Source organism: Perognathus longimembris, chromosome 12, assembly GCF_023159225.1.
Source record: "Perognathus longimembris pacificus isolate PPM17 chromosome 12, ASM2315922v1, whole genome shotgun sequence".
In the NCBI taxonomy this organism is placed as follows: domain Eukaryota; kingdom Metazoa; phylum Chordata; class Mammalia; order Rodentia; family Heteromyidae; genus Perognathus; species Perognathus longimembris.
Window position 1 is genome coordinate 527,542 of NC_063172.1, and position 18,478 is coordinate 546,019.

At 50.4% G+C, this 18,478-nt stretch overlaps 1 protein-coding gene across 6 annotated transcripts in view; it reads right to left on the reverse strand.

Moving 5' to 3' along the window:
- Mroh1 (maestro heat like repeat family member 1) overlaps positions 1–18,478 on the reverse strand; it is a 70,976-nt gene that overhangs the window by 18,007 nt on the left and 34,491 nt on the right. For 5 of the 6 annotated variants that reach the window (XM_048359078.1, XM_048359079.1, XM_048359080.1 and 2 more), the window contains 18 exons: positions 13,519–13,647; positions 12,681–12,788; positions 12,234–12,378; positions 12,047–12,087; positions 11,620–11,761; positions 10,999–11,051; positions 10,551–10,658; positions 10,288–10,407; positions 9,943–10,065; positions 7,842–7,988; positions 7,734–7,760; positions 6,843–6,965; positions 6,574–6,653; positions 6,269–6,383; positions 6,084–6,179; positions 5,446–5,550; positions 4,845–4,980; positions 4,641–4,753 (listed from right to left, as the gene is read on the reverse strand). In XM_048359078.1, coding sequence (XP_048215035.1) covers positions 4,641–4,753; positions 4,845–4,980; positions 5,446–5,550; positions 6,084–6,179; positions 6,269–6,383; positions 6,574–6,653; positions 6,843–6,965; positions 7,734–7,760; positions 7,842–7,988; positions 9,943–10,065; positions 10,288–10,407; positions 10,551–10,658; positions 10,999–11,051; positions 11,620–11,761; positions 12,047–12,087; positions 12,234–12,378; positions 12,681–12,788; positions 13,519–13,647 — 1,911 coding nt within the window. The remainder of the gene's footprint in view (positions 1–4,640; positions 4,754–4,844; positions 4,981–5,445; positions 5,551–6,083; positions 6,180–6,268; positions 6,384–6,573; positions 6,654–6,842; positions 6,966–7,733; positions 7,761–7,841; positions 7,989–9,942; positions 10,066–10,287; positions 10,408–10,550; positions 10,659–10,998; positions 11,052–11,619; positions 11,762–12,046; positions 12,088–12,233; positions 12,379–12,680; positions 12,789–13,518; positions 13,648–18,478) is intronic. The other variant, XM_048359077.1, reaches the window with a different exon arrangement.

Below are 18,478 nucleotides of genomic sequence, written 5' to 3' on the forward strand. Positions count from 1 at the left end.
AAACTCCACTCCAAATGTCCTAGAACTAATAAACCACTTCGGCAAAGTAGCAGGATACAAAATTAACTCACAAAAATCAGCAGTCTTTCTGTATGCCAACAAGCAGAAGGGAAATCAGGAAAACAACCCCATTTGCAATAGCCTCAAAAAGAATAAAATATCTAGACATTAACCTAATCAAAGATGCAAAGGAGAGATTTAGTGAAAACTATAAAAATCCAAAGAAAGAAATCGAAGAGGACACCAGGAAATGAAAAGAGCTTCCATGTTCATAGATAGGTAGAATCAATATTTTGAAAATGGACATACTGCCAAAAATGATATACAAATTGAACACAAACCCCATCAAACTGCCAATGACGTTCTTTACTGGAATAGAGAAAACCATCCCAAACTTCACATGGAACAACTGAAGACCCAGAATAGCCAAAGCAATTCTAGGCAAAAGAAGCAACATAGGCAGTATCACAATATCAGATTTCAAGCCCTACTATCAAGCCTTAATAACAAAAACAGCTTGGTATTGGCACAAAAATAGACCTGAGGATCAATGGAACTGGTTAGAAGACTCAGACATAAAAACCACATACTTGGGCTGGGAATGTGGCTTAGTGGTAGAGTGCTTGCCTAGCATGCATGAAGCCCTGGGTTCGATTCCTCAGCACCACATAAACAGAAAAGGCCAGAAGTGGCGCTGTGTCTCCAAGTGGTAGAGTGCTAGCCTTGAGGGAGCAAAAGAAGCTCAGGGGCAGTGCCCAGGCCCAGAGTTGAAGCCCCAGGACTGGAAAAAAAAAAAAAGAAGAAGAAGAAGAAGAAATCCAGGGACAGTGTCCAGGCCCTGAGTTCAAGGCCCAGGACTAGTAAATAAACAAACCAACAAAACTACATACTTATAGTCAGCTGATAGTTGACAAAGGAGACAAAGTCATACAGTAGAAAAAAAACAGTCTCTTCAACTACTGGTGCTGGGAAAACTAGTCAGACACATGCAGAAAACTAAAAGTGGATCCCAGCTAGTCACCAAGCACTAAGATCAACTCAAAATGGATTAAAGACCTCAATATCAGCCCTGAAACTCTGAAAGTACTGCAGAACAGAGTAGGAGAGACACTAAAACTTATAGGCATAGGCAGGGACTTCCTGAACAGAGTCCCAGGGGCACAACAGATTGGAGAAAGACTCGACAAATGGGACTACATTAAATAACCTAAAGACATAGCTACTGGGCTGGGAATATGGCCTAGGGGTAAAGTGCTCGCCTCATATACATAAAGCCCTGGGTTCAATTCCTCAGCATATATAGAAAAAGCCAGAAGTGGTGCTATGGCTCAAGTGGCAGAGTGCTAGCCTTGAGCAAAAATAAGCCAGGGACAGTGCTCAGGCCCTAAGTTCAAGCCCCAGGACTGGCAAAAAACAAAACAAAACAAAAACATAGCTACTAAACTAGAAAGACAGCCAACCAACTGGGAAAAGATATTTACCAGCAATACATCAGACAAAGGCCTAATATCCATTATATACAGGGAGCTCAAGAAACTAATCCCTCCCTAATCTAATAAACTAATTACTAAATGGGCAAGGGAGCTAAAGAGAAACTTCTCGGAAGAAGAGGTAGAAATAGCAAAGAAACACATGAGGAAATGCTCTCCATCCCTGGCTATAAAGGAAATGCAAATCAAAACAATCTTGAGATACCACCTTACTCCAGTCAGAATGGCCAATATTCTGAATTCAGACAACAACAAATGCTGGCAGGGATGTGGAGAAAGAGGACCCCTACTGCACTGCCAGTGGGAATGTAGGCTAGCACAACCACTCTGGACAGGAGTCTGGAGATTCCTTCCCTATGACCCAGCCATACCACTCCGAGGCATCCACCCTAAGCAACAGGAACCAGGGTATGACAAGGACCCCTGCACTTCCATGTTCACTGCTGCACTATTCACAAGACATGGAAACAACCCAGATGCCCCATTACAGATGAATGGACTAAAAATATGTAGTACCTATATACAATGGAATAGTACATGGTCATTAGAAAGGATAAAATAATGGCATTCGCAGGGAAATGGATGGAACTAGAACAGATCATGTTGAGCAAGGTAAGCCAAGATTAGAGAGACAAACAGCACATAGCCTCCTTGATATGCGGATGTTAGATTGAAAATGCAACAAGATATGACAAAGTGACAGAAGCTGCTTCGTCCTCATCACCTACCTGGTCCTCCCCGCCGACACTATGCTGCAGTTCCTGGGCCTTCATCACCTTTCTGCTAGTAAGCAGTGGCTCCCTATCATTACTACGTGGGAATCAAACTCCTGGGCTTCCTAGCAGCCAGCCTTGCCCGTTCTCCAGCTTGGATTTACTTTGGGTAATGTGGTTGGGATATATCTGGCTCAGAACTATGATATACCAAACCTGGCTAAAAAAATTGAAGAGATCAAAAAGGACTTGGAAGCGAAGAAGAAGCCCCCCAGTTCCTGAGGCCATCTCCAGCACTGTATTCTGGACACATCGATTCTGCCCAGCCACTCTGGGGAGCTCCTTTACCTCCTGACCCAAAGCTTCTGTTGTTATCTGTCTCAGCCATTTCTTACTTGCTAGACCCTGGGTGTTGCCTCAGAGCAGAAATAGGGCCACAAGTTCAGAACTCCTTTCTGCTTTCAACAGCCTTGCCTCCCCCCTATCTTCCTCTTGTCTACTTGGGAGGCTCTAAGACTGGAATTATTGTGCTAGATTAGCAAACAAGACCTTTAATTCATAGTTTCTCCCCTGTTCTTTGGAATTTCTACTCTTTTTTTTTTTTTTTTTTTTTTTTTTGGCCATTCCTGGGCCTTGGACTCAGGGCCTGAGCACTGTCCCTGGCTTCTTCCCGCTCAAGGCTAGCACTCTGCCACCTGAGCCACAGCGCCCCTTCTGGCCGTTTTCCATATATGTGGTGCTGGGGAATTGAACTGAGAGCTTCATGTGTAGGAGACAAATACTCTTGCCACTAGGCCATATTCCCAGCCCTCTACTCTTTTTTTGTCAAAAGAAAAATTGATGAGTTTTGTATAGCTGATCGGATATAAGTAATGCTGATTTCATAGTTTAGCAATTACAATGGGTGCTTGTTAAATACTTGTTACTAAATTTTGTTGCCTCAGAGTAATTAAAATGTGTAGAAGCCAAAAAAAAAAAAAAAAAGATATGGGCTGGGGATATAGCCTAGTGGCAAGAGTGCCTGCCTCGGATACACGAGGCCCTAGGTTCGATTCCCCAGCACCACATATACAGAAAACGGCCAGAAGCGGCGCTGTGGCTCAAGTGGCAGAGTGCTAGCCTTGAGCGGGAAGAAGCCAGGGACAGTGCTCAGGCCCTGAGTCCGAGGCCCAGGACTGGCAAAAAAAAAAAAAAAAAAGATATGACAAAGTAAACAGGACTCAAGTTACCCATATACAATGAGACCAAAAGAGAATAGTCTTAGGAGAAAAGCACAAAATTGTAAAACCCAAGCACCTCTTAATATGTATATAAAATAATATACATACTGAAAAGACCCCCAAAGATAAGGAAACAAAGGATCGCCTCTTAATTTGTCTTCCTGTTTTTAGTTGACTCTATACACATGCACATCTGAGGGAAGGTGGGAGGAGGGCACAGAATCAGTGGAAAGAAGGTGAAAAGGCACAGCAGAGGGGCCCGTTAGCTGCACTGGACACTGATGAAAGTGAACCAAGCAACTCAAGGCGATGACAGGAGGGAGGGAATGAGAGAGAAGAAGGGAACAGCTGAAACTAAGTAAAAGGAAAGAAATGTACTTAACACCCTATATACATAAAGGGAACCCCGCTGTGTATCACCTCTAAAACAACAACAATAACAAAAATAGAAGCATCACATGGCTGACTCCAAACCATAAAGCTCCCACTTGACCGTGACTGATCCAGGGCTGGGTCTTTGCTTCCCCCCAGCACCCAATTCCTGCCAAAAAGGATCCTGCCAAAAAGGATCCCCCTCCCACGCTGCTTCCATCTTCCTGTGCCCACGACCTTGATCCTGGAGGGCTGCCTCTGGGAGAACAGCAATGCCCAGGTATGAGGACCAAAGAGGTTACACTGTGGGAGGGTTAACTTGCTCTACTCAGACCTCTGCCAGACCTCAGCCTGCAGTGGGATGGAGTTCTTCAGCCAGCGAGAAGCAAAGACAGGGCTGGGCCCCCTGCTGGACCCTCGGAGGGCCAGCCAGGAGCCAGGGCCCCCCTTCCTGGGGCTCTGGGCAGACATCAACATCAGCTCAGGGATGCTCACACAGAGGGTCTGGGCATAACCCCATCTTCAGTGAGCAAGCAGCCTGGGACAGGCAGCAAGAGCTGCTGGGTAAGTCTGGCCTCGATGCATCCTGGGCCCCCTTGGGTCTCTGCCAAGGCCTCAGCACACAGAGTGCCCTTCTCTTGCATGGCCATGGTGTCCCCCAGGCAGGCTTGGGGGACAGGGATCATTTAAGTCAGAGATGGCCCCATCAAGGAATTCCCTGAATGAGCCCACCCCCACCCAACAGTAGGATTTCTGCAGAGGTGCTGGGTGCCCCCTTGGTCCCTCCCAGTCACAAATACTGCTAGCCCTTCCTTCCTGCCTTGGATAGGTAGCACAGCAGGTACCTGAGCTATGCTGTGGCAGGTGTGGAAGAGGACGGTGGGGTCCGGGTGCACAAGGCCATCTTTCAGGGCGAGGAGCCGCTCAGCCATGTCATCCCGATGGTCTCTGGAGAAGCCTGAGGAGCAGCAGGAGTCAGATGGCGCCCTTCCCTGGTGCCCGACCTCCTAGCACCTCTGCCACCCGGCCCCGCCCCCAGCAGGGCTCACCCTCATAGCCCAGCTGTAAGTAGAGCAGGGAGTAGACACAGCCTACAGCCTCCTGGCGAGTAGCAGGCCACATGTCCGCACACCGTGGGGAGAAGAGGCCAACAAGGAGGCCCAGGTTGTGGAAGGGTACCAGGGCCTGGGGTGGAGACAGCGTGTGGGGTGCAGGTAGGCACAACCTAGGCCACAGGGGCCAGAGGAGTGGTGCGCTCTGTGCTTCACTGCTATGGCCTCCAGAGCGCTGTTCCCCCACCCCCCAGCTCTGCTCAGCTGACCAGATCTAGTCCACCTGAGCATGCTGGGAAAGCCCATCTAAGTATGTATGGAGGTGCAAGACACCAAGAACCCAATCAAAGTTTTGGCACATTACAAACCAACACAATTACCAAGGAAATAAATAATAAACAAATCCTGATAGGCAGGCGATAGAGAGCTCTGTACAAGTGTGTTATCTCTTCCTAATCAGCTTTCATTATCACAAACATGCAAATGTTTCTGGAACACTGCCAGTCAAACCAACCAGCCTAACAGTGAAGACATGGGAACCACAGACATGAGTTCCCGAGTGGAGGGACAGGGAACAGCCACTGGCCCAAGTACTCACGCTGACTTGCAGGTGCCCCAGGAAGTACTGCAGCAGGCAGGCACTCAGGCCAAGTGCCCGTGCCCGTTCATGGCCCCTCGGGGACTTGATCCATGGGCTCAGGTGCTGGGGAAGAGGGTAGCTTCACATAGGTGCCGGCTCGAGAAGCAGCCGAGAAGGGCAGGAACCCACACCCTCCGTGTCCCTGTAAGGCCACCCTCGTGGGCATGCAGCAGGCTTCCTCTCTCAGGAGCCTCTGCAGCCGCCCCCTGCTGCCACGCGGTTCCATGTGACTCAGAGACCACTCACCACAGGGAGGGAGGGCAAGCCAAGGTCCCTGTCAGGCACCATGCACCTAGGTGAGTGCTGGTGCTGCCTCAGCCCCCCGGAGCTCTGGAAGGCATGGGGGCAGGAGCTCAGGTCCAGGACCCATGTCTTCCACTTAGTACCATGGGGTGGGGGCCTCAGAGGCTCTGAGTCGGGTCCCTCTGTGAGGCTATTCAAGCAGGAAGGGTGCTGCCTAGCCTGCCCCAAAGCTCCCCTTATAGACAGCAGCAAATGCCCTGTAGTACCACCCACGGGGGCATGGAATGACAGAAAAGGGGCTGGCAGCTGGGTGGTCCCCAGCCCTTCTGGCCCAGCCCCTCAGCAGTGCACACCTCAACCATAATCTGCAGGCCCTGAGGAGTCATGTTCCGCTGCAGCAGGCTCGTCAGCAGGTCCTCAAGGGCGTGGACTGTGTCCAGATACAAGGGCTGAAAGGGCACAAGATGCCAATCACCTGTGGTGCGCTTCCCACTGCCACCATGGACACCGGGAAGTGGAGAGGGATATGTGGCGATACCTCCTGGAAGGTGCCATCCTCTTCCTCGGGCTCAGGGGGCAGGGCCAGGACACTGCGCAGGCAGCTGTGGATCACATCGGCCTGAGCCTGCTCCTCCAGAGCCGGCTCCACGTGGCTGAGCAGCAAGTTAAGGGGTTCAGATGATGATCTCCTGCTGGGTCCTCTCTAGCCCCCAGGCCTACGTGGACGGACTGGCACACCCATACACGGGTAAGTCCAGACTCACGGCTTCACCTTGCAAGGCACATGCATTCACATACAGACCCCTGGGCCCATGCTGGCCGCGCAGCCGCAGAGAAGGATACACTAGGTAAGTGCAGGCATGCATGGCTTTCTTCCGTATGGGTGTTCGCAGGGCGTCCGGGGGTTCTGCCCTGATGAACTCCTGGAGTGAGGCAGCACAGCACTCAGACCTTGGAGCGGGCACCAGTATCCCTGGCCTGACCCTTACCAAGGGGCATACGGAGCCCCACAGAGCCCCTCTCTGTATCCAAAGGATGCGTCCACACACACCCCTGGGGCCTCCCCAGGCCCCTCCTCTACTCCCTGCCAGCATTCACTGCCCGGTGCTCACCAACATCTGTGCTACCAGCTCGGCTTTCCTTGAGAAGTAGAAGGAGCTAGCCTGAGTGCTACTGCAGACAGCCTGGCTGACCATGCACAGGCTCTGGACAAGGCACAGCTTCAGGGCTGGGTCCTGAAAAGACACCTGGCTGCAAGAGGCTGCCCACTCCACTCCCAGTGCTGCCTGCCTCGATGGGCCGCAGGGCTGTGGGCAGCAGCCCAGGGCAGTGCATGCCCCTCCTTTCCTGCATAGTCAGAAGCACAGCCACTGGGGTCCTGGAGCCTTCCAGGCAGCTTCCTGGGACCCAGGGCCGTGGATCTGGGCAGACAACCCGCAGAGCAGACCCTGAGGCAGAACACACACCTCACCGTGGGACTACCTGGCCTGTGGCCTCATAGGGGGTGTGGGTAAAGCGACTTTGAGTCCACAGTGGGCCAGCCCCTTCCACTGGACTAGGCCAGGGAACAGGAGTTGGGGCGGGGGAAGCAGAAGGTTCTGCTCTTCAAGGGAGGCCAACAGGTTAGTGCCAGAGATGCCAGAAGGGATGCATGTTAGAGAGACCAGGAGAGCTTCCGCTGTCCCCGCCCATTAGCTCTGTGCTCAGTCCTTCCCCTCCCCCTGGGTGTGTGCTGGCTTCTGGAGAGGGACACCCCTGAAGCTGTTAGGGAACAGAGCCAGAAAAGCCTTTGGCTATCACTGGGCGGTGGGGGCTACAGCCTTAGGAAAGAGCCCTGTTCCAAAGGGAGGCAGGCAGGAGAGGGCCCTGGAACCACATTTGAAGGTGCTCCCCTACAGCTGTGGCCAGGAAGCCCAGTGAGCACCAGGTCTGGCTCTGCCCCAAAGCCCAGCCCACAGAAAGAGAGAAAAGCACAAGTCCCACGTAATTCCTATACACTGTACCTTGGTTTCTACCTTTATTCCCAGAACCTAAATGACAAAGAGTAAAACAAATTAAGATGTAAGACTCTGATGTCATGTGACCCACCCACAGATGGCCGCAGCACCCACCTTGGTGTTGAAGCACTGAAACATGTTGCGGAGGATGTCTGACTCCACCTTGGCCAGCACCATCTCACGGGGGGCCCAAGCAGCCACGTGCCCATAGCACAGAATCAGAGCACTCTTTACTTTTTCCACTTCATGCTCGCTCCGATCCTGGCAAGCAGAGGAATCGTTACCCTGGGTCCAGCAAGAGGCTGTCTCCTCCACTCCCAGTGCTGCTCCGCCTCCACGGAGGCGGGGTGGGGGGGGAAGCAGAGCCCAGCACAGACCCCTCCTTTCTTATGCAGCCAGAAACACAGCCACTGTAGTACTGGGGCCTTCCAGGCAGTCTCCCGGGACCCAGGGCCACAGATCTGGGCAGACAGCCCACAGAACAGACGCCAATTACCCTCACCTACTCTCCCATGGAAGCCTTGGATGGAAACAGTATTTCTAAGCTCCTTCAGTGCTGAAGGACCAAATCCAGGGAAGGCAGCAATACCACAGGCACAATTCAGAGTGCTAACCCAGGGATGAGGGTGGGCCACTGAGGACAAGGTGGAGGTGGAGGGGAGGCACTGGAAGGTGAGGGAGATGGAACTGCACCTGGACACCAGTCCTCTGTCCTGGCCTACTCAACTTGTACCAGTGAGGACAGGCCTTGCATACCCGGGCCAGCCCTTGAGCTCTGTCACTGTGCCAGTTACCACAGGCAGAGATAAGGGAGAAGAGCTGAGTGTGGAGGGGTTCCTCCATCATCCCAGTACTATGGAGTCGAAGGCAGGAGCATCATGAGTTCAAGGTCTGCTTGGGCTACAAAAGAAGGGACAGGATGGGACAACTGCTGGGGTGGGGACAGGTGGGGCAGCCCCCTACTTTCTGAATCAGGCCTTAAGAGAGAATGTGGCCTCTGCTGGCCACCAGGAAGCACAGGTTGTGCAGACAGCTTGGCCACACAGCACGAGTCCGCTTCCAGGGTGCCCCCCAGGCCCCCCCCATCTCAGTTCTTATCTGAAATGTTCCCAAAGCTCATGTCTCCAGGGAAGCAGTGTTCAGAGGCAGGGCCTTTGGAGGTGATCAGATCGCCAGTGCTCTAACCCAGCCAGAGCTTAACGGGCTTGGGAGGAAGGGCTTTGTTATCAAACCAACTCTTTTGCTTCTAGCCACTGTGGTCAGTGCCCTCCACCTTGCCCTTTCACCATGATGTTCTGCTTCATCAAAGGCCTAAAAGCAGCTAGGTGAGGCGAATGCAGACTAAACTCTCTAAAACCATGAGCCACTATAAACCTTATCCCCTTAAAGCTGATTTTGTCATAGCCAAGGAAAGCTCACCCACCATCCTGCCACCCAAGGGGCCTGTCATCGCTCACAACTAGACCAACCTGTCACTAGTGGGTTCACTTTTAGGGGAGTCTTGTTTCCTCTTCTGGGAGGGGAGCTGGTGCTTGGGGGAAGGAGCACAGGAAACCAAGTTGCTACAGAAGCTGGGTGAGGGCAGCTCATGCCTGTAATCCTAGCTACTTAAGATCTGAGGATCACAGTTCACAGCCAAACCAGTCAGTAAAACCTGTGAAACTCTGATCTCCAATTAACCACTAAAACAAACCAAAAAAACAACCAAAGAAGCCAGAAGTGGAGCTGTGGCTCAAGTGTTAGGATGCTAGACTTGAGTAAAAAAGCTCAGGAACAGTGTCCAGGCCCCAAGTTCAAGCCCCAGGACTGGCACACACAAAAAAAGTTGCTTCAGGGGCTCGGGATATGGCCTAGTGGCAAGAGTGCTTGCCTCGAATACATGAAGCCCTAGGTTCGATTCCCCAGTACCACATATACAGAAAACGGCCAGAGGTGGTGCTGTGGCTCAAGTGGCAGAGTGCTAGCCTTGAGCAGGAAGAAGCCAGGGACAGTGCTCAGGCCCTGAGTCCAAGGCCCAGGACTGGGGGGGAAAAAAAAAAGTTGCTTCAGCACAAGGTGCTGGCTTCTTATTCTACGTTGAGCAGAGAGTACTTAGCCTCTGGCATCAGTCTCATGAAAAGTCAGAGCTGACCTTAGGGGAAGATCACCAAGACATTAACATGTAGAGCAGTTATAGACACAGGAAGCGCCTTCCCACCGACCCAGCACTCCATACCTTGAAAATGCTGAAGATGCCAATGGACTTCCTAAACACGTCTGACCTCACGAAGTCCTCCAGCTGTGTCAGGGTGTCCTCGAGGTGGGTGATGGCACAGACCCCAAAGCAACAGGCGAGACCCTGCAGAGGCCCATCAGGTGGCTCACTCTTGGGCAGGGAGGCCCCCACACCCATGTGCTATGTACAGGGAGGAGTACATGTTCACTGCACACATGCATGAACTCATGTACACGTGCAGGGGGTATACCATGCACACACACACACACACACACACACACACACACACACACACACACACGATGGTGGTAGCCACGGACAGGCAGCCCAGGCACCAGTCTGTACCTCCCGCTCCGCCTCCTCTTGGTACTTGGCTGTCTCCAGCAGCTCCCGGAGGTGTTTTCCCACCACCTCCTTGCTTGAAGCGGCACCCAGGGCAGTTCCTATGCATTTATACAGGAAGTTCTGAAACCAAGTCAGAGAATACATGCTGGAGGGAGCGGCCGGCCTTCCCGTCTGCGCTCTGCTGGGGCCAGCAGGGTCACTCAGGGCCATGGGAGGCAGGCCAGGAGCCAGAGCCAAAGGCCATGCTGAGCCCTCCCTCGCACCTTCTCCTGGGGTGTCTTGCTGTAAGAGGGCAGCTGCTTGCACATCTCCTGGCTCAGCTGGCAGATCCACGTGTTGTCAGCAACAACTGCCAGTGTGTCCCGCAGGAACTGTGCATGAGGGCGCCAGTGAGGAGGGGCCTGCGCCCTGGCCATGTTACTGCGTGACAACAGAAGGGGGCACTGCCTGGTCGCCAAGCAGCAGCCTCTGAGCTGAGGCTCGAGGCGGCAAAGCAGGCCGTGGGTGGGCAGGCATGAAGCCGGCTCTAGGCCAGGGAAGTGGGGACAGAAAGTTCTATGGCCAGAGTGGCCAAAAGCACCTCCATTTGTGCTGCTACAGGGTGGGGGCGCCATCATGCCATCTTTAAAACTACCCTGTCCCAACCGCCCTGCCCAGGAAGGAGTGTGTCAGCCAGCACACAGGGGCCCTCAGCCTCCTCTCCCCTCTCACCACCAGCAGCTTCTCCTCCCATTCCTTCTGCAACAGTGTCTCCTTAGTGTGCTCTGAAACAACCACACGCCTCATTAGCCTGGGTCCTGGCAGGCAGGCAGGCCCGAGCACGTGACCCGCATGGGACTCCCTCACCTCAGAAGCTCCTACAAAGTGAGCAGCCGACACGGCCTCCACTTGTAGCACTCCCACTGCTCCCCAGACACACGGGCAGGGAGTGCCTCTGCCCCCTGCTGCACAGGCCTTTTCCTCTATTTCTTCGGGCTTGAATTTAGGGTCTTGCACTCTTACTGGGCTTTTACGTGCACAGCTGGAGCCCTACCAGTTGAGCCATGCCTCTGATTCTGGCTTTTAGCTGGCTAATTGGAGAGAAGAGTCTCTCAAACTTGTCTGACTGGGCTGGTTTTGAATCTCAATCCTCAGACCTTAGCCTTGTGAGTACCCAGGATGCCACGTGGCCACGTCCAGGACATTTCCATCACCACTAAGATGACTCTGTACAACTGATAAAACCCTGGTCTACACCAGCAAGTCCTGATGCCACCTGGCACAGATGGGGTGAGGGCAACTGATGAGCCCTCCTCCCCAGGACCACCAGCCCCATCACCCCTCTGGTCTTACCGTCCAGGTACTCCAGTAGCAGAGGCACAGTTGTCTCCCACCGCTGACCCAGCAAGGGGTGGATGCTTCCATGTAGAACCTTCAGGAGGCGCAGGGAGGCTGCCCCCCGCCCATCCCCCAAGTAGGGGTTAGAAGACACCACCTGAGGAGGTGTAAGACAGGAACTGGTTCCCATGATCACACCCGAGCCTCCAGCTGAGGATGCAACAGAATGGCTCCCAGGGCCAGCACACAAAAGCCTGGCTCGTATCTGGTGGAACACTCCATGCTAAGAAGGCAGCAAGGGTTGCATGCAACCACCAGGAATGGGACAGTGGGAGCCCATTCCTCTCCTGACCTCTTGGGAGGCACCAGGGCCATGACTGACAAAAGTCTCCCCCTTAGGGGTGGTAACCAGTGCGCTTGGAAAGAGCGATGCTTCCCTTACCAGCAGTCTCGTGGTCACAGCGTAGGGAGATGGGAGGTTTGCTGGACAAGAGACATGAAACAGTTACTGAGTGGGGCTGCACTCGGGGCTATACAGGGTGCACAGCTGGGGACCCTGCGCAGAGGCAGAGAGCTGGGACACGGTCACGTGCAAGGTGAGGTCAGGAGCGGGTGTGGGGCCTGCGCACCGTGGGAGTCATACTGGACCAACAAGGCATCTGCACCAGCCTCTTGTCTCTTCAGAGCCAGGTGCACCAGGCTCCTGCAGAGTGGGGTCAGGGCCTCAGTGAAGTGCACAGGGGTGAGGAACTCGAGCAGGTACGGCCAGAGGACCTGCGGGAGCAGAGAACCCCGGTCTGCCGTGCAGTTGGATAAGGGTGGCCTCCGGGACAGCCAGACACTTAGTGGGGTCACGTCCTGCCGCAGGGGCAATTGCAGGGGACAGGACCACCTTTGAGGCACTCAGGCCTGGGCAGCTTGTCCTGCTGAGGCTGAGAAGACCTCGGAGTGCTATTCAGCTGCTGCCCCGGAGGCCGTACTGCCTACCTGTCATCCAGGGCAGCCACAGGGGAGAAGGGCCAAGTCCCAGGACAGGATGGGAAGCCCTGGGAGAGCAAGAGGCAGCAGGCACTCACGTCACTCATCCTGTCCACGGTGGTGCTGATCAGGTAGAGAGTGCGGACACTGACAGTCCGCACACTGTCTGCTGCCTGGTCCTCACTGTCAGCTCCTGGCCTCTCAGGCTTAAAGAAGGAGCAAAAGGAAGGAGGTTCACATGGATGGCTGTCTAGTACTAGGTTAGCCAAACATGGCGGCGGGGGGGTGGGGGGGGAAGCAGGCAAACCTGCAGGATCTGGTGGCTCATTTGTGTAATCTGAGATCTAAGGATGGTGGTTTGAAGCCAGCCTGAGGCAGAAAAGTCAGTGAGACTCTTATTTCCAATTACCTACCAAAAAGCTAGAAGTGGAACTTTAGCTCAAGTACCAGAGTTACTGGTCTTGAATGATAAAGCTAAAGGACAGCAACTCAGGCCCTGAGTTCAAGCCCCAATACCAGCACATACACACAACAAAAAAATAATGCAAGAAGATAGACCTACCTGGCTTAGTTCTGTGTGTGTGTGTGTGTGTGTGTGTGTGTGTGTGTGTGTGTGTGTGTGTGTGTGTGTGTGTGTGTGTGTAAACTGGAGCTTGAATTCTGGACCTGGTTGCTGTCCTTGAGCTTTCATGCTCAAGGCTAATACTACCACTTGAGCCACAACTCCATTTCTGGCCTTTTTGGTGATTAATTGCCTTTAAGAGTCTCATGGACTTTCCTGCTCCAGCTGGCTATGAACTGCAATTTCCAGATCTCAACTTCCTGAGTAGCTAGAATTACAGGTATGAGGCATTGGCACCTGGCAGTTCTCATTCCATGGAAGCTACTGACTGCATTCAACTGATCTGCAAAACTTACAGGAGAGAATGGGCTTGCCTTTGTGGAAGTGATGGGAAGAAGCTCTTGCTTTCTACCAGTAGACTCCAACCTGGCAAGCTGGGTAACTCTAGTGAGGTTCTCCTGAGAAGTCGGCCGTCTTGTCAGTGGGACAGTGCTTAAATCTTTCTGTAAGAAAATTACTTCTAGCTAAGTGTTGGTGGCTCATGCCTATAATCCTAGCTACTCAGGAGGCTGAGATCTGAGGATTGCAGTTCAAAGCCAGACTGGGTAGGAAAGTATACGAGACTCTTATCTCCAATTAACCCCTAGAAAACTGGAAGTGGCGCTGTGGCTCAAAGTGGTAGAACACTAGCCTTGAGCAGAAAAAGCTAGGGGACAGCACCCAGGCCCTGGTTCAAGCCCCATGACCAAGAAAAAGAGAGAGAAAGAAAGAAAATGACTTCTGTGGTGTGACATTATCCAAGAATTGTAAGCCCTTTGTACAACTCCTTAAATAATAAAAACAAAAAAAAATGACTTCTTTTGAATGCCTTGGCACCTTCCACTCCTGCTCTGAAACACCAAGAAGCTGGTTTTGTACATGACCCTTGGTTTCTAAGACAGAGATACTAAAAGTCTCCCAGAGTCATGGCAAGTTTGCCAGTTCCACTTAATTGTACATGGAAAAGCAACTCTGTCTTAGAAACCAAGAGTCATGTACAAAAACAGTGACCCTTAAATAAATGTTTTAAAATACGCCATAAAAATACAGATAGAGGGCTGGGATATGGCTTAGCGGTAGAGTACTTGCCTACCATGCATAAACCCCTGGGTTCAAGTCCTCAGCACCACATAAATAGAAAAAGCCAGAAGTAGCTATGTGGCTCAAGTGTTAAGAGTGCTAGCCTTGAGAAAAAAGAAACCAAGGACAGTGCTCAGAGTTCAAGCCCCAGGACTGGCAAAAACAAAAAAAATACAGATAGAACTTTTACACCAAATACAGACAATGAGAGCCTTATTATTAGAGCAAAGAGGATATATTTGTCCCTCTCCCTCCCCAACAAACTTGAGTAAAAATGAACCTAGCCAGATTCATAGGTTGGCAGGCAATCACACAGCAAATTCAGAGAAGCTGTGACAAACTGTCTACCTAGAATTCTTTAAAATCATGAGAAATCTTTGGGCCATAACAGAAACTAGACAGATGTGAAAATAACACTGGCAACACATGCAAAACCTATTAGGAGCTGAGCAACAGTGGTTCATGTCTGTAGTGTTAACTATTCAGGAGGCTGAGATCTGAAGATTGTGGTTTGAAGCTAGCCTGGCCAGCCAAGTCCATGAGACTCCTATCTCCAGTTAAGTACAAAGAGCCAAAAGTGCAACTGAGCTCAAGTGGTAGGGAATTAGCTTTGAGTAAAAAGTTCAGGGACAGCACTCAGACCCTGAATTCAAGCCCCAGGACCAGCATAAAAATAAACAAAACAACAAAACAAAATATCCTACCAGGATACATCACAGTACAGTGACATATACTTAACCTAAAAAAAAATGAACTACACAAGAGAAATACTCAAGCTTGGTGCAAGTGGCTCATGGTTGTAATCCTAGTTACTTAGGCGGCTAATAAGATATGAGGACAAAAAAAAAAGATATGAGGACTATGGTTCAAAGCTAGCCTAGGTGGAAAAGTTTGAGAGACTCCATATCTAATTAACTAGCAAAAAAAAAAAAATTAGGCTGGAGGTTTGGCTAAAGTCGTAGAGCACCAGTCATAAGAAGACTGAGATATATCCATGAAACACTAAAGGGTAGGGAGGGCTGGGAATATGACCCAGTGGTAGAGTGCTTGCATTGTATACATGAAGCCCTGGGTTTGATTCCTCAGCACCACACATATAGAAAAAGACAGAAGTAGCACTGTGGCTCAAGTGGTAGAATGCTAGCCTTGAGAAAAAGAAGCCAAGGACAGTGCTCAGGCCTTGAGTTCAAGGTCCAGGACTGGCCAAAAAAAAAAAAAAAGGTAAGGAAGACTGGTAAAAGGGGTGAGATGGATGGGGTACATTATATGCACACGTGGAAATGAAATCTCCCTTCTACAACTAATATATGCTTAAAAAACTTTTTAAAAAGTGAACAAAATCTGTGCTCTTTGACAGACATGACTTAAATATGACTAGCATGCAATACACAAACCTATTAAAACTCAGTCAGGAAAAAAACTCATAAGTGAACATAAGATATGAACAGACACTTAAAGAAGTACAGATGGCAAAGCAGCCCATAGGAAGACACTCAACATTGTAGTCATTAAGGAAATGCAAATTCATCCCACAGAGTTGTCATCTTAGTGAGAGGCTTAAAAAAAATCCCAGATAGGGGTTGGGAATATGGCCTAGTGGTAGAGTGCTCACCTCACATACATGAAGCTCTGGGTTCAATTCCTCAGCACCACGTATATAGAAAAAGCCAGAAGTGGCGCTGTGGCTCAAATGGTAGAGTGCTAACCTTGAGCAAAGAGAAGCCAGGGGCAGCACTCAGTCCCTGAGTTCAAGCCCCAGGACTGGCAAAAAAAAAAAAAATCCTAGCTAGGAGATATGATTTAGTGGTGTAGAGACTGCATGAGGCCCTGGGTTTGATCCCATTACTGCAACCAACCAACCAATTAATCAAGAATATATGAACAAACCTGCCTGAGTGCTTATGAAAAATAGGAATTCCCATACACCACTAGAAATGCAAAATGACATAGCCTTGTTGGCAAACACTCTAGAAGTTTCTTCTGGAGGTGTGTCTGTCTGCATTTTATACTTACTCTAGGAGTCCCATCCCTGGGTATTATTCACCCAGGCACACAAATGTGTGTTGCAAAAAATCCTGTACTTAAATGCTCCAGGAGGATTTAGAAGTGCCAAACCTAGAAACAATTTATGTCACATTACTGAATGAAGAGGGTCTATGAACTGTGTAGTGCAGAGCTATGATAGAATACTCCTTATTGGTGAAAAGGGACACAAGACTGAGCCATGTGCCTTCATGAAGACTTCAGAGCAGGCTCAAAGGCTATATGGTGTATAGGCCCACTTAGATGATGTTCTAGAAAAGCAACACTGTAGGAACAGAAAAAAGACCAGAGATCTAGGGCCTGGGACTGGCTACAAGGAGGCAGAAGAAACTTGGGAGCTAGTTCTTTTTTTCTTATTTTTCCTAATGCAGCAGCTATATGACTGTCAATTTGTCAAAATGTGTACTTACAAGAATGCGCTGTCCTATGTGCATACTTCACTTCAACAAATTGGACTCAAAAAGAAAAACTCAGGCTGGGCACGGGTGGTTCATACCTGTATTCCTAGATACTCAGGAGGCTGAGACCTAAGAATCACAGTTCAAAGCCAGCTCAGGCAGAAAAGTCCCCAAGAGACTCTTATCTTCAATTAACTACCAGAAAGCCAAAAGTGGCACTGTGGCTCAGAGTGGCAGAGTGCTAGCCTTGAGCAAAAGAACTCAAGGACAGCACCCAGGACCTGAGTTTAAGCCACATGACCAACAAGGAAAAAAAAGGAAGGAAGGAAGGAAGGAAGGAAGGAAGGAAGGAAGGAAGGAAGGAAGGAAGGAAGGAAAGAAGGAAAGAAGGCTGACTTAGGGAAAAAAAACAAGAATAGGAAAATTAATATGATAAATAATCACTTTTTTGGGGGGGAGGGGGTAGGTTGTAGGGCTTGAACTCAAGGCATGGGCGCTGTCCTTGAGCTATTTTGTTCAAGGCTAGAGCTCTACCACTTTGAGCCACAGTGCCACTTTTGGTTTTCTGGTAGTTAATTGAAGATAAGAGTCTCTTGGGGACTTTTCTGCCTGAGCTGGCTTTGAACCATGATCCTCAGATCTCAGCCTCCTGAGTAGCTAGGATTACAGATGTGCTAAATAGTTCCCATCTTTAACTAATATTTCTCTAAAAGATTCCAAGGGGAGCCTAAATGGTTAACAAGGCTTCACGGGCCTTACACCTGATTCTGCAGCCTCAGCCGGTGGCTCCCTCACTTCTGTTCACCTTCCCCACAGAGAGGGCAGTTCCCAGCATACTCACAGGCCTGAAGTAGGCCTGCCACTGCTGTAGCCTCCTCTGTGGTTTATCTGGCTAGTACCCCAGGTCCATTCATCTCAGGGCAATAGGTCCTGCTTGCTTTGTTACGTTTCAAGCATTTTATCATGGAAAATTGAAACCTACAAAAGTAAATCTTGATAGAATGATTCTCACAGACACACCCCAGCCCCTTCCTTGGGTAACACACATGCACAGCACGGGGTTCACTGTCAAAAATACCCAGGAGCTGGGAATGTGGCTTAGTGGCAGAGTGCTTGCCTAGCATGCATGAAGCCCTGGGTTCAATCCCTCAGTACCTCATGAACAGAAAAAAACAGAAGTAGTGCTATGGCTCAAGTGGTAGAATGCTAGCCTGAGCAAAAGAGCTCAAGGACAGTGTCTAGGCCCTGAGCTCATGTCCCAGGACTGGCAGAATAAAAAATTCATAAAATTTTTTAAAAATCCAAACTTATTAATTTTCATCCCATTCAGAATGTTGAACTTAATTCCAACCTGACTTCCCACAAGCAAGGCAAGCTAATCTATATCTCCAATACCTCCTGTGGTCTGTTTGTACCACGTTTTCCCTTGCTCTTCTTTTTTATTTTTACTTTCTGGCTGGTCCTGAGAGTTGAACTCAGGGCCTGGGCAATGTCCCTGAGCTCTTTGTGCTCAAAGCTAATGCTCTACCACTTGAGCCACAGCGCCACTTCTGGCTTTTTCTTTGTAGTTTATTAGAGAGAAGAGTCTCATGCACTTTTCTGTCCAAGCTGGCTTTGAACCACAGTCTTCAGATCTCAGCTTCCTGAGTACCTAGGATTATAGGTGTGAGCCACCAGTGCCTGGCTCCCCTTGCTCTTCTTCAAGAATAAATCGGCATCCATTTATTAACTTTTTAAATAGAATATCCCCAAGGAAAACAGTCTCTGCTCTCTG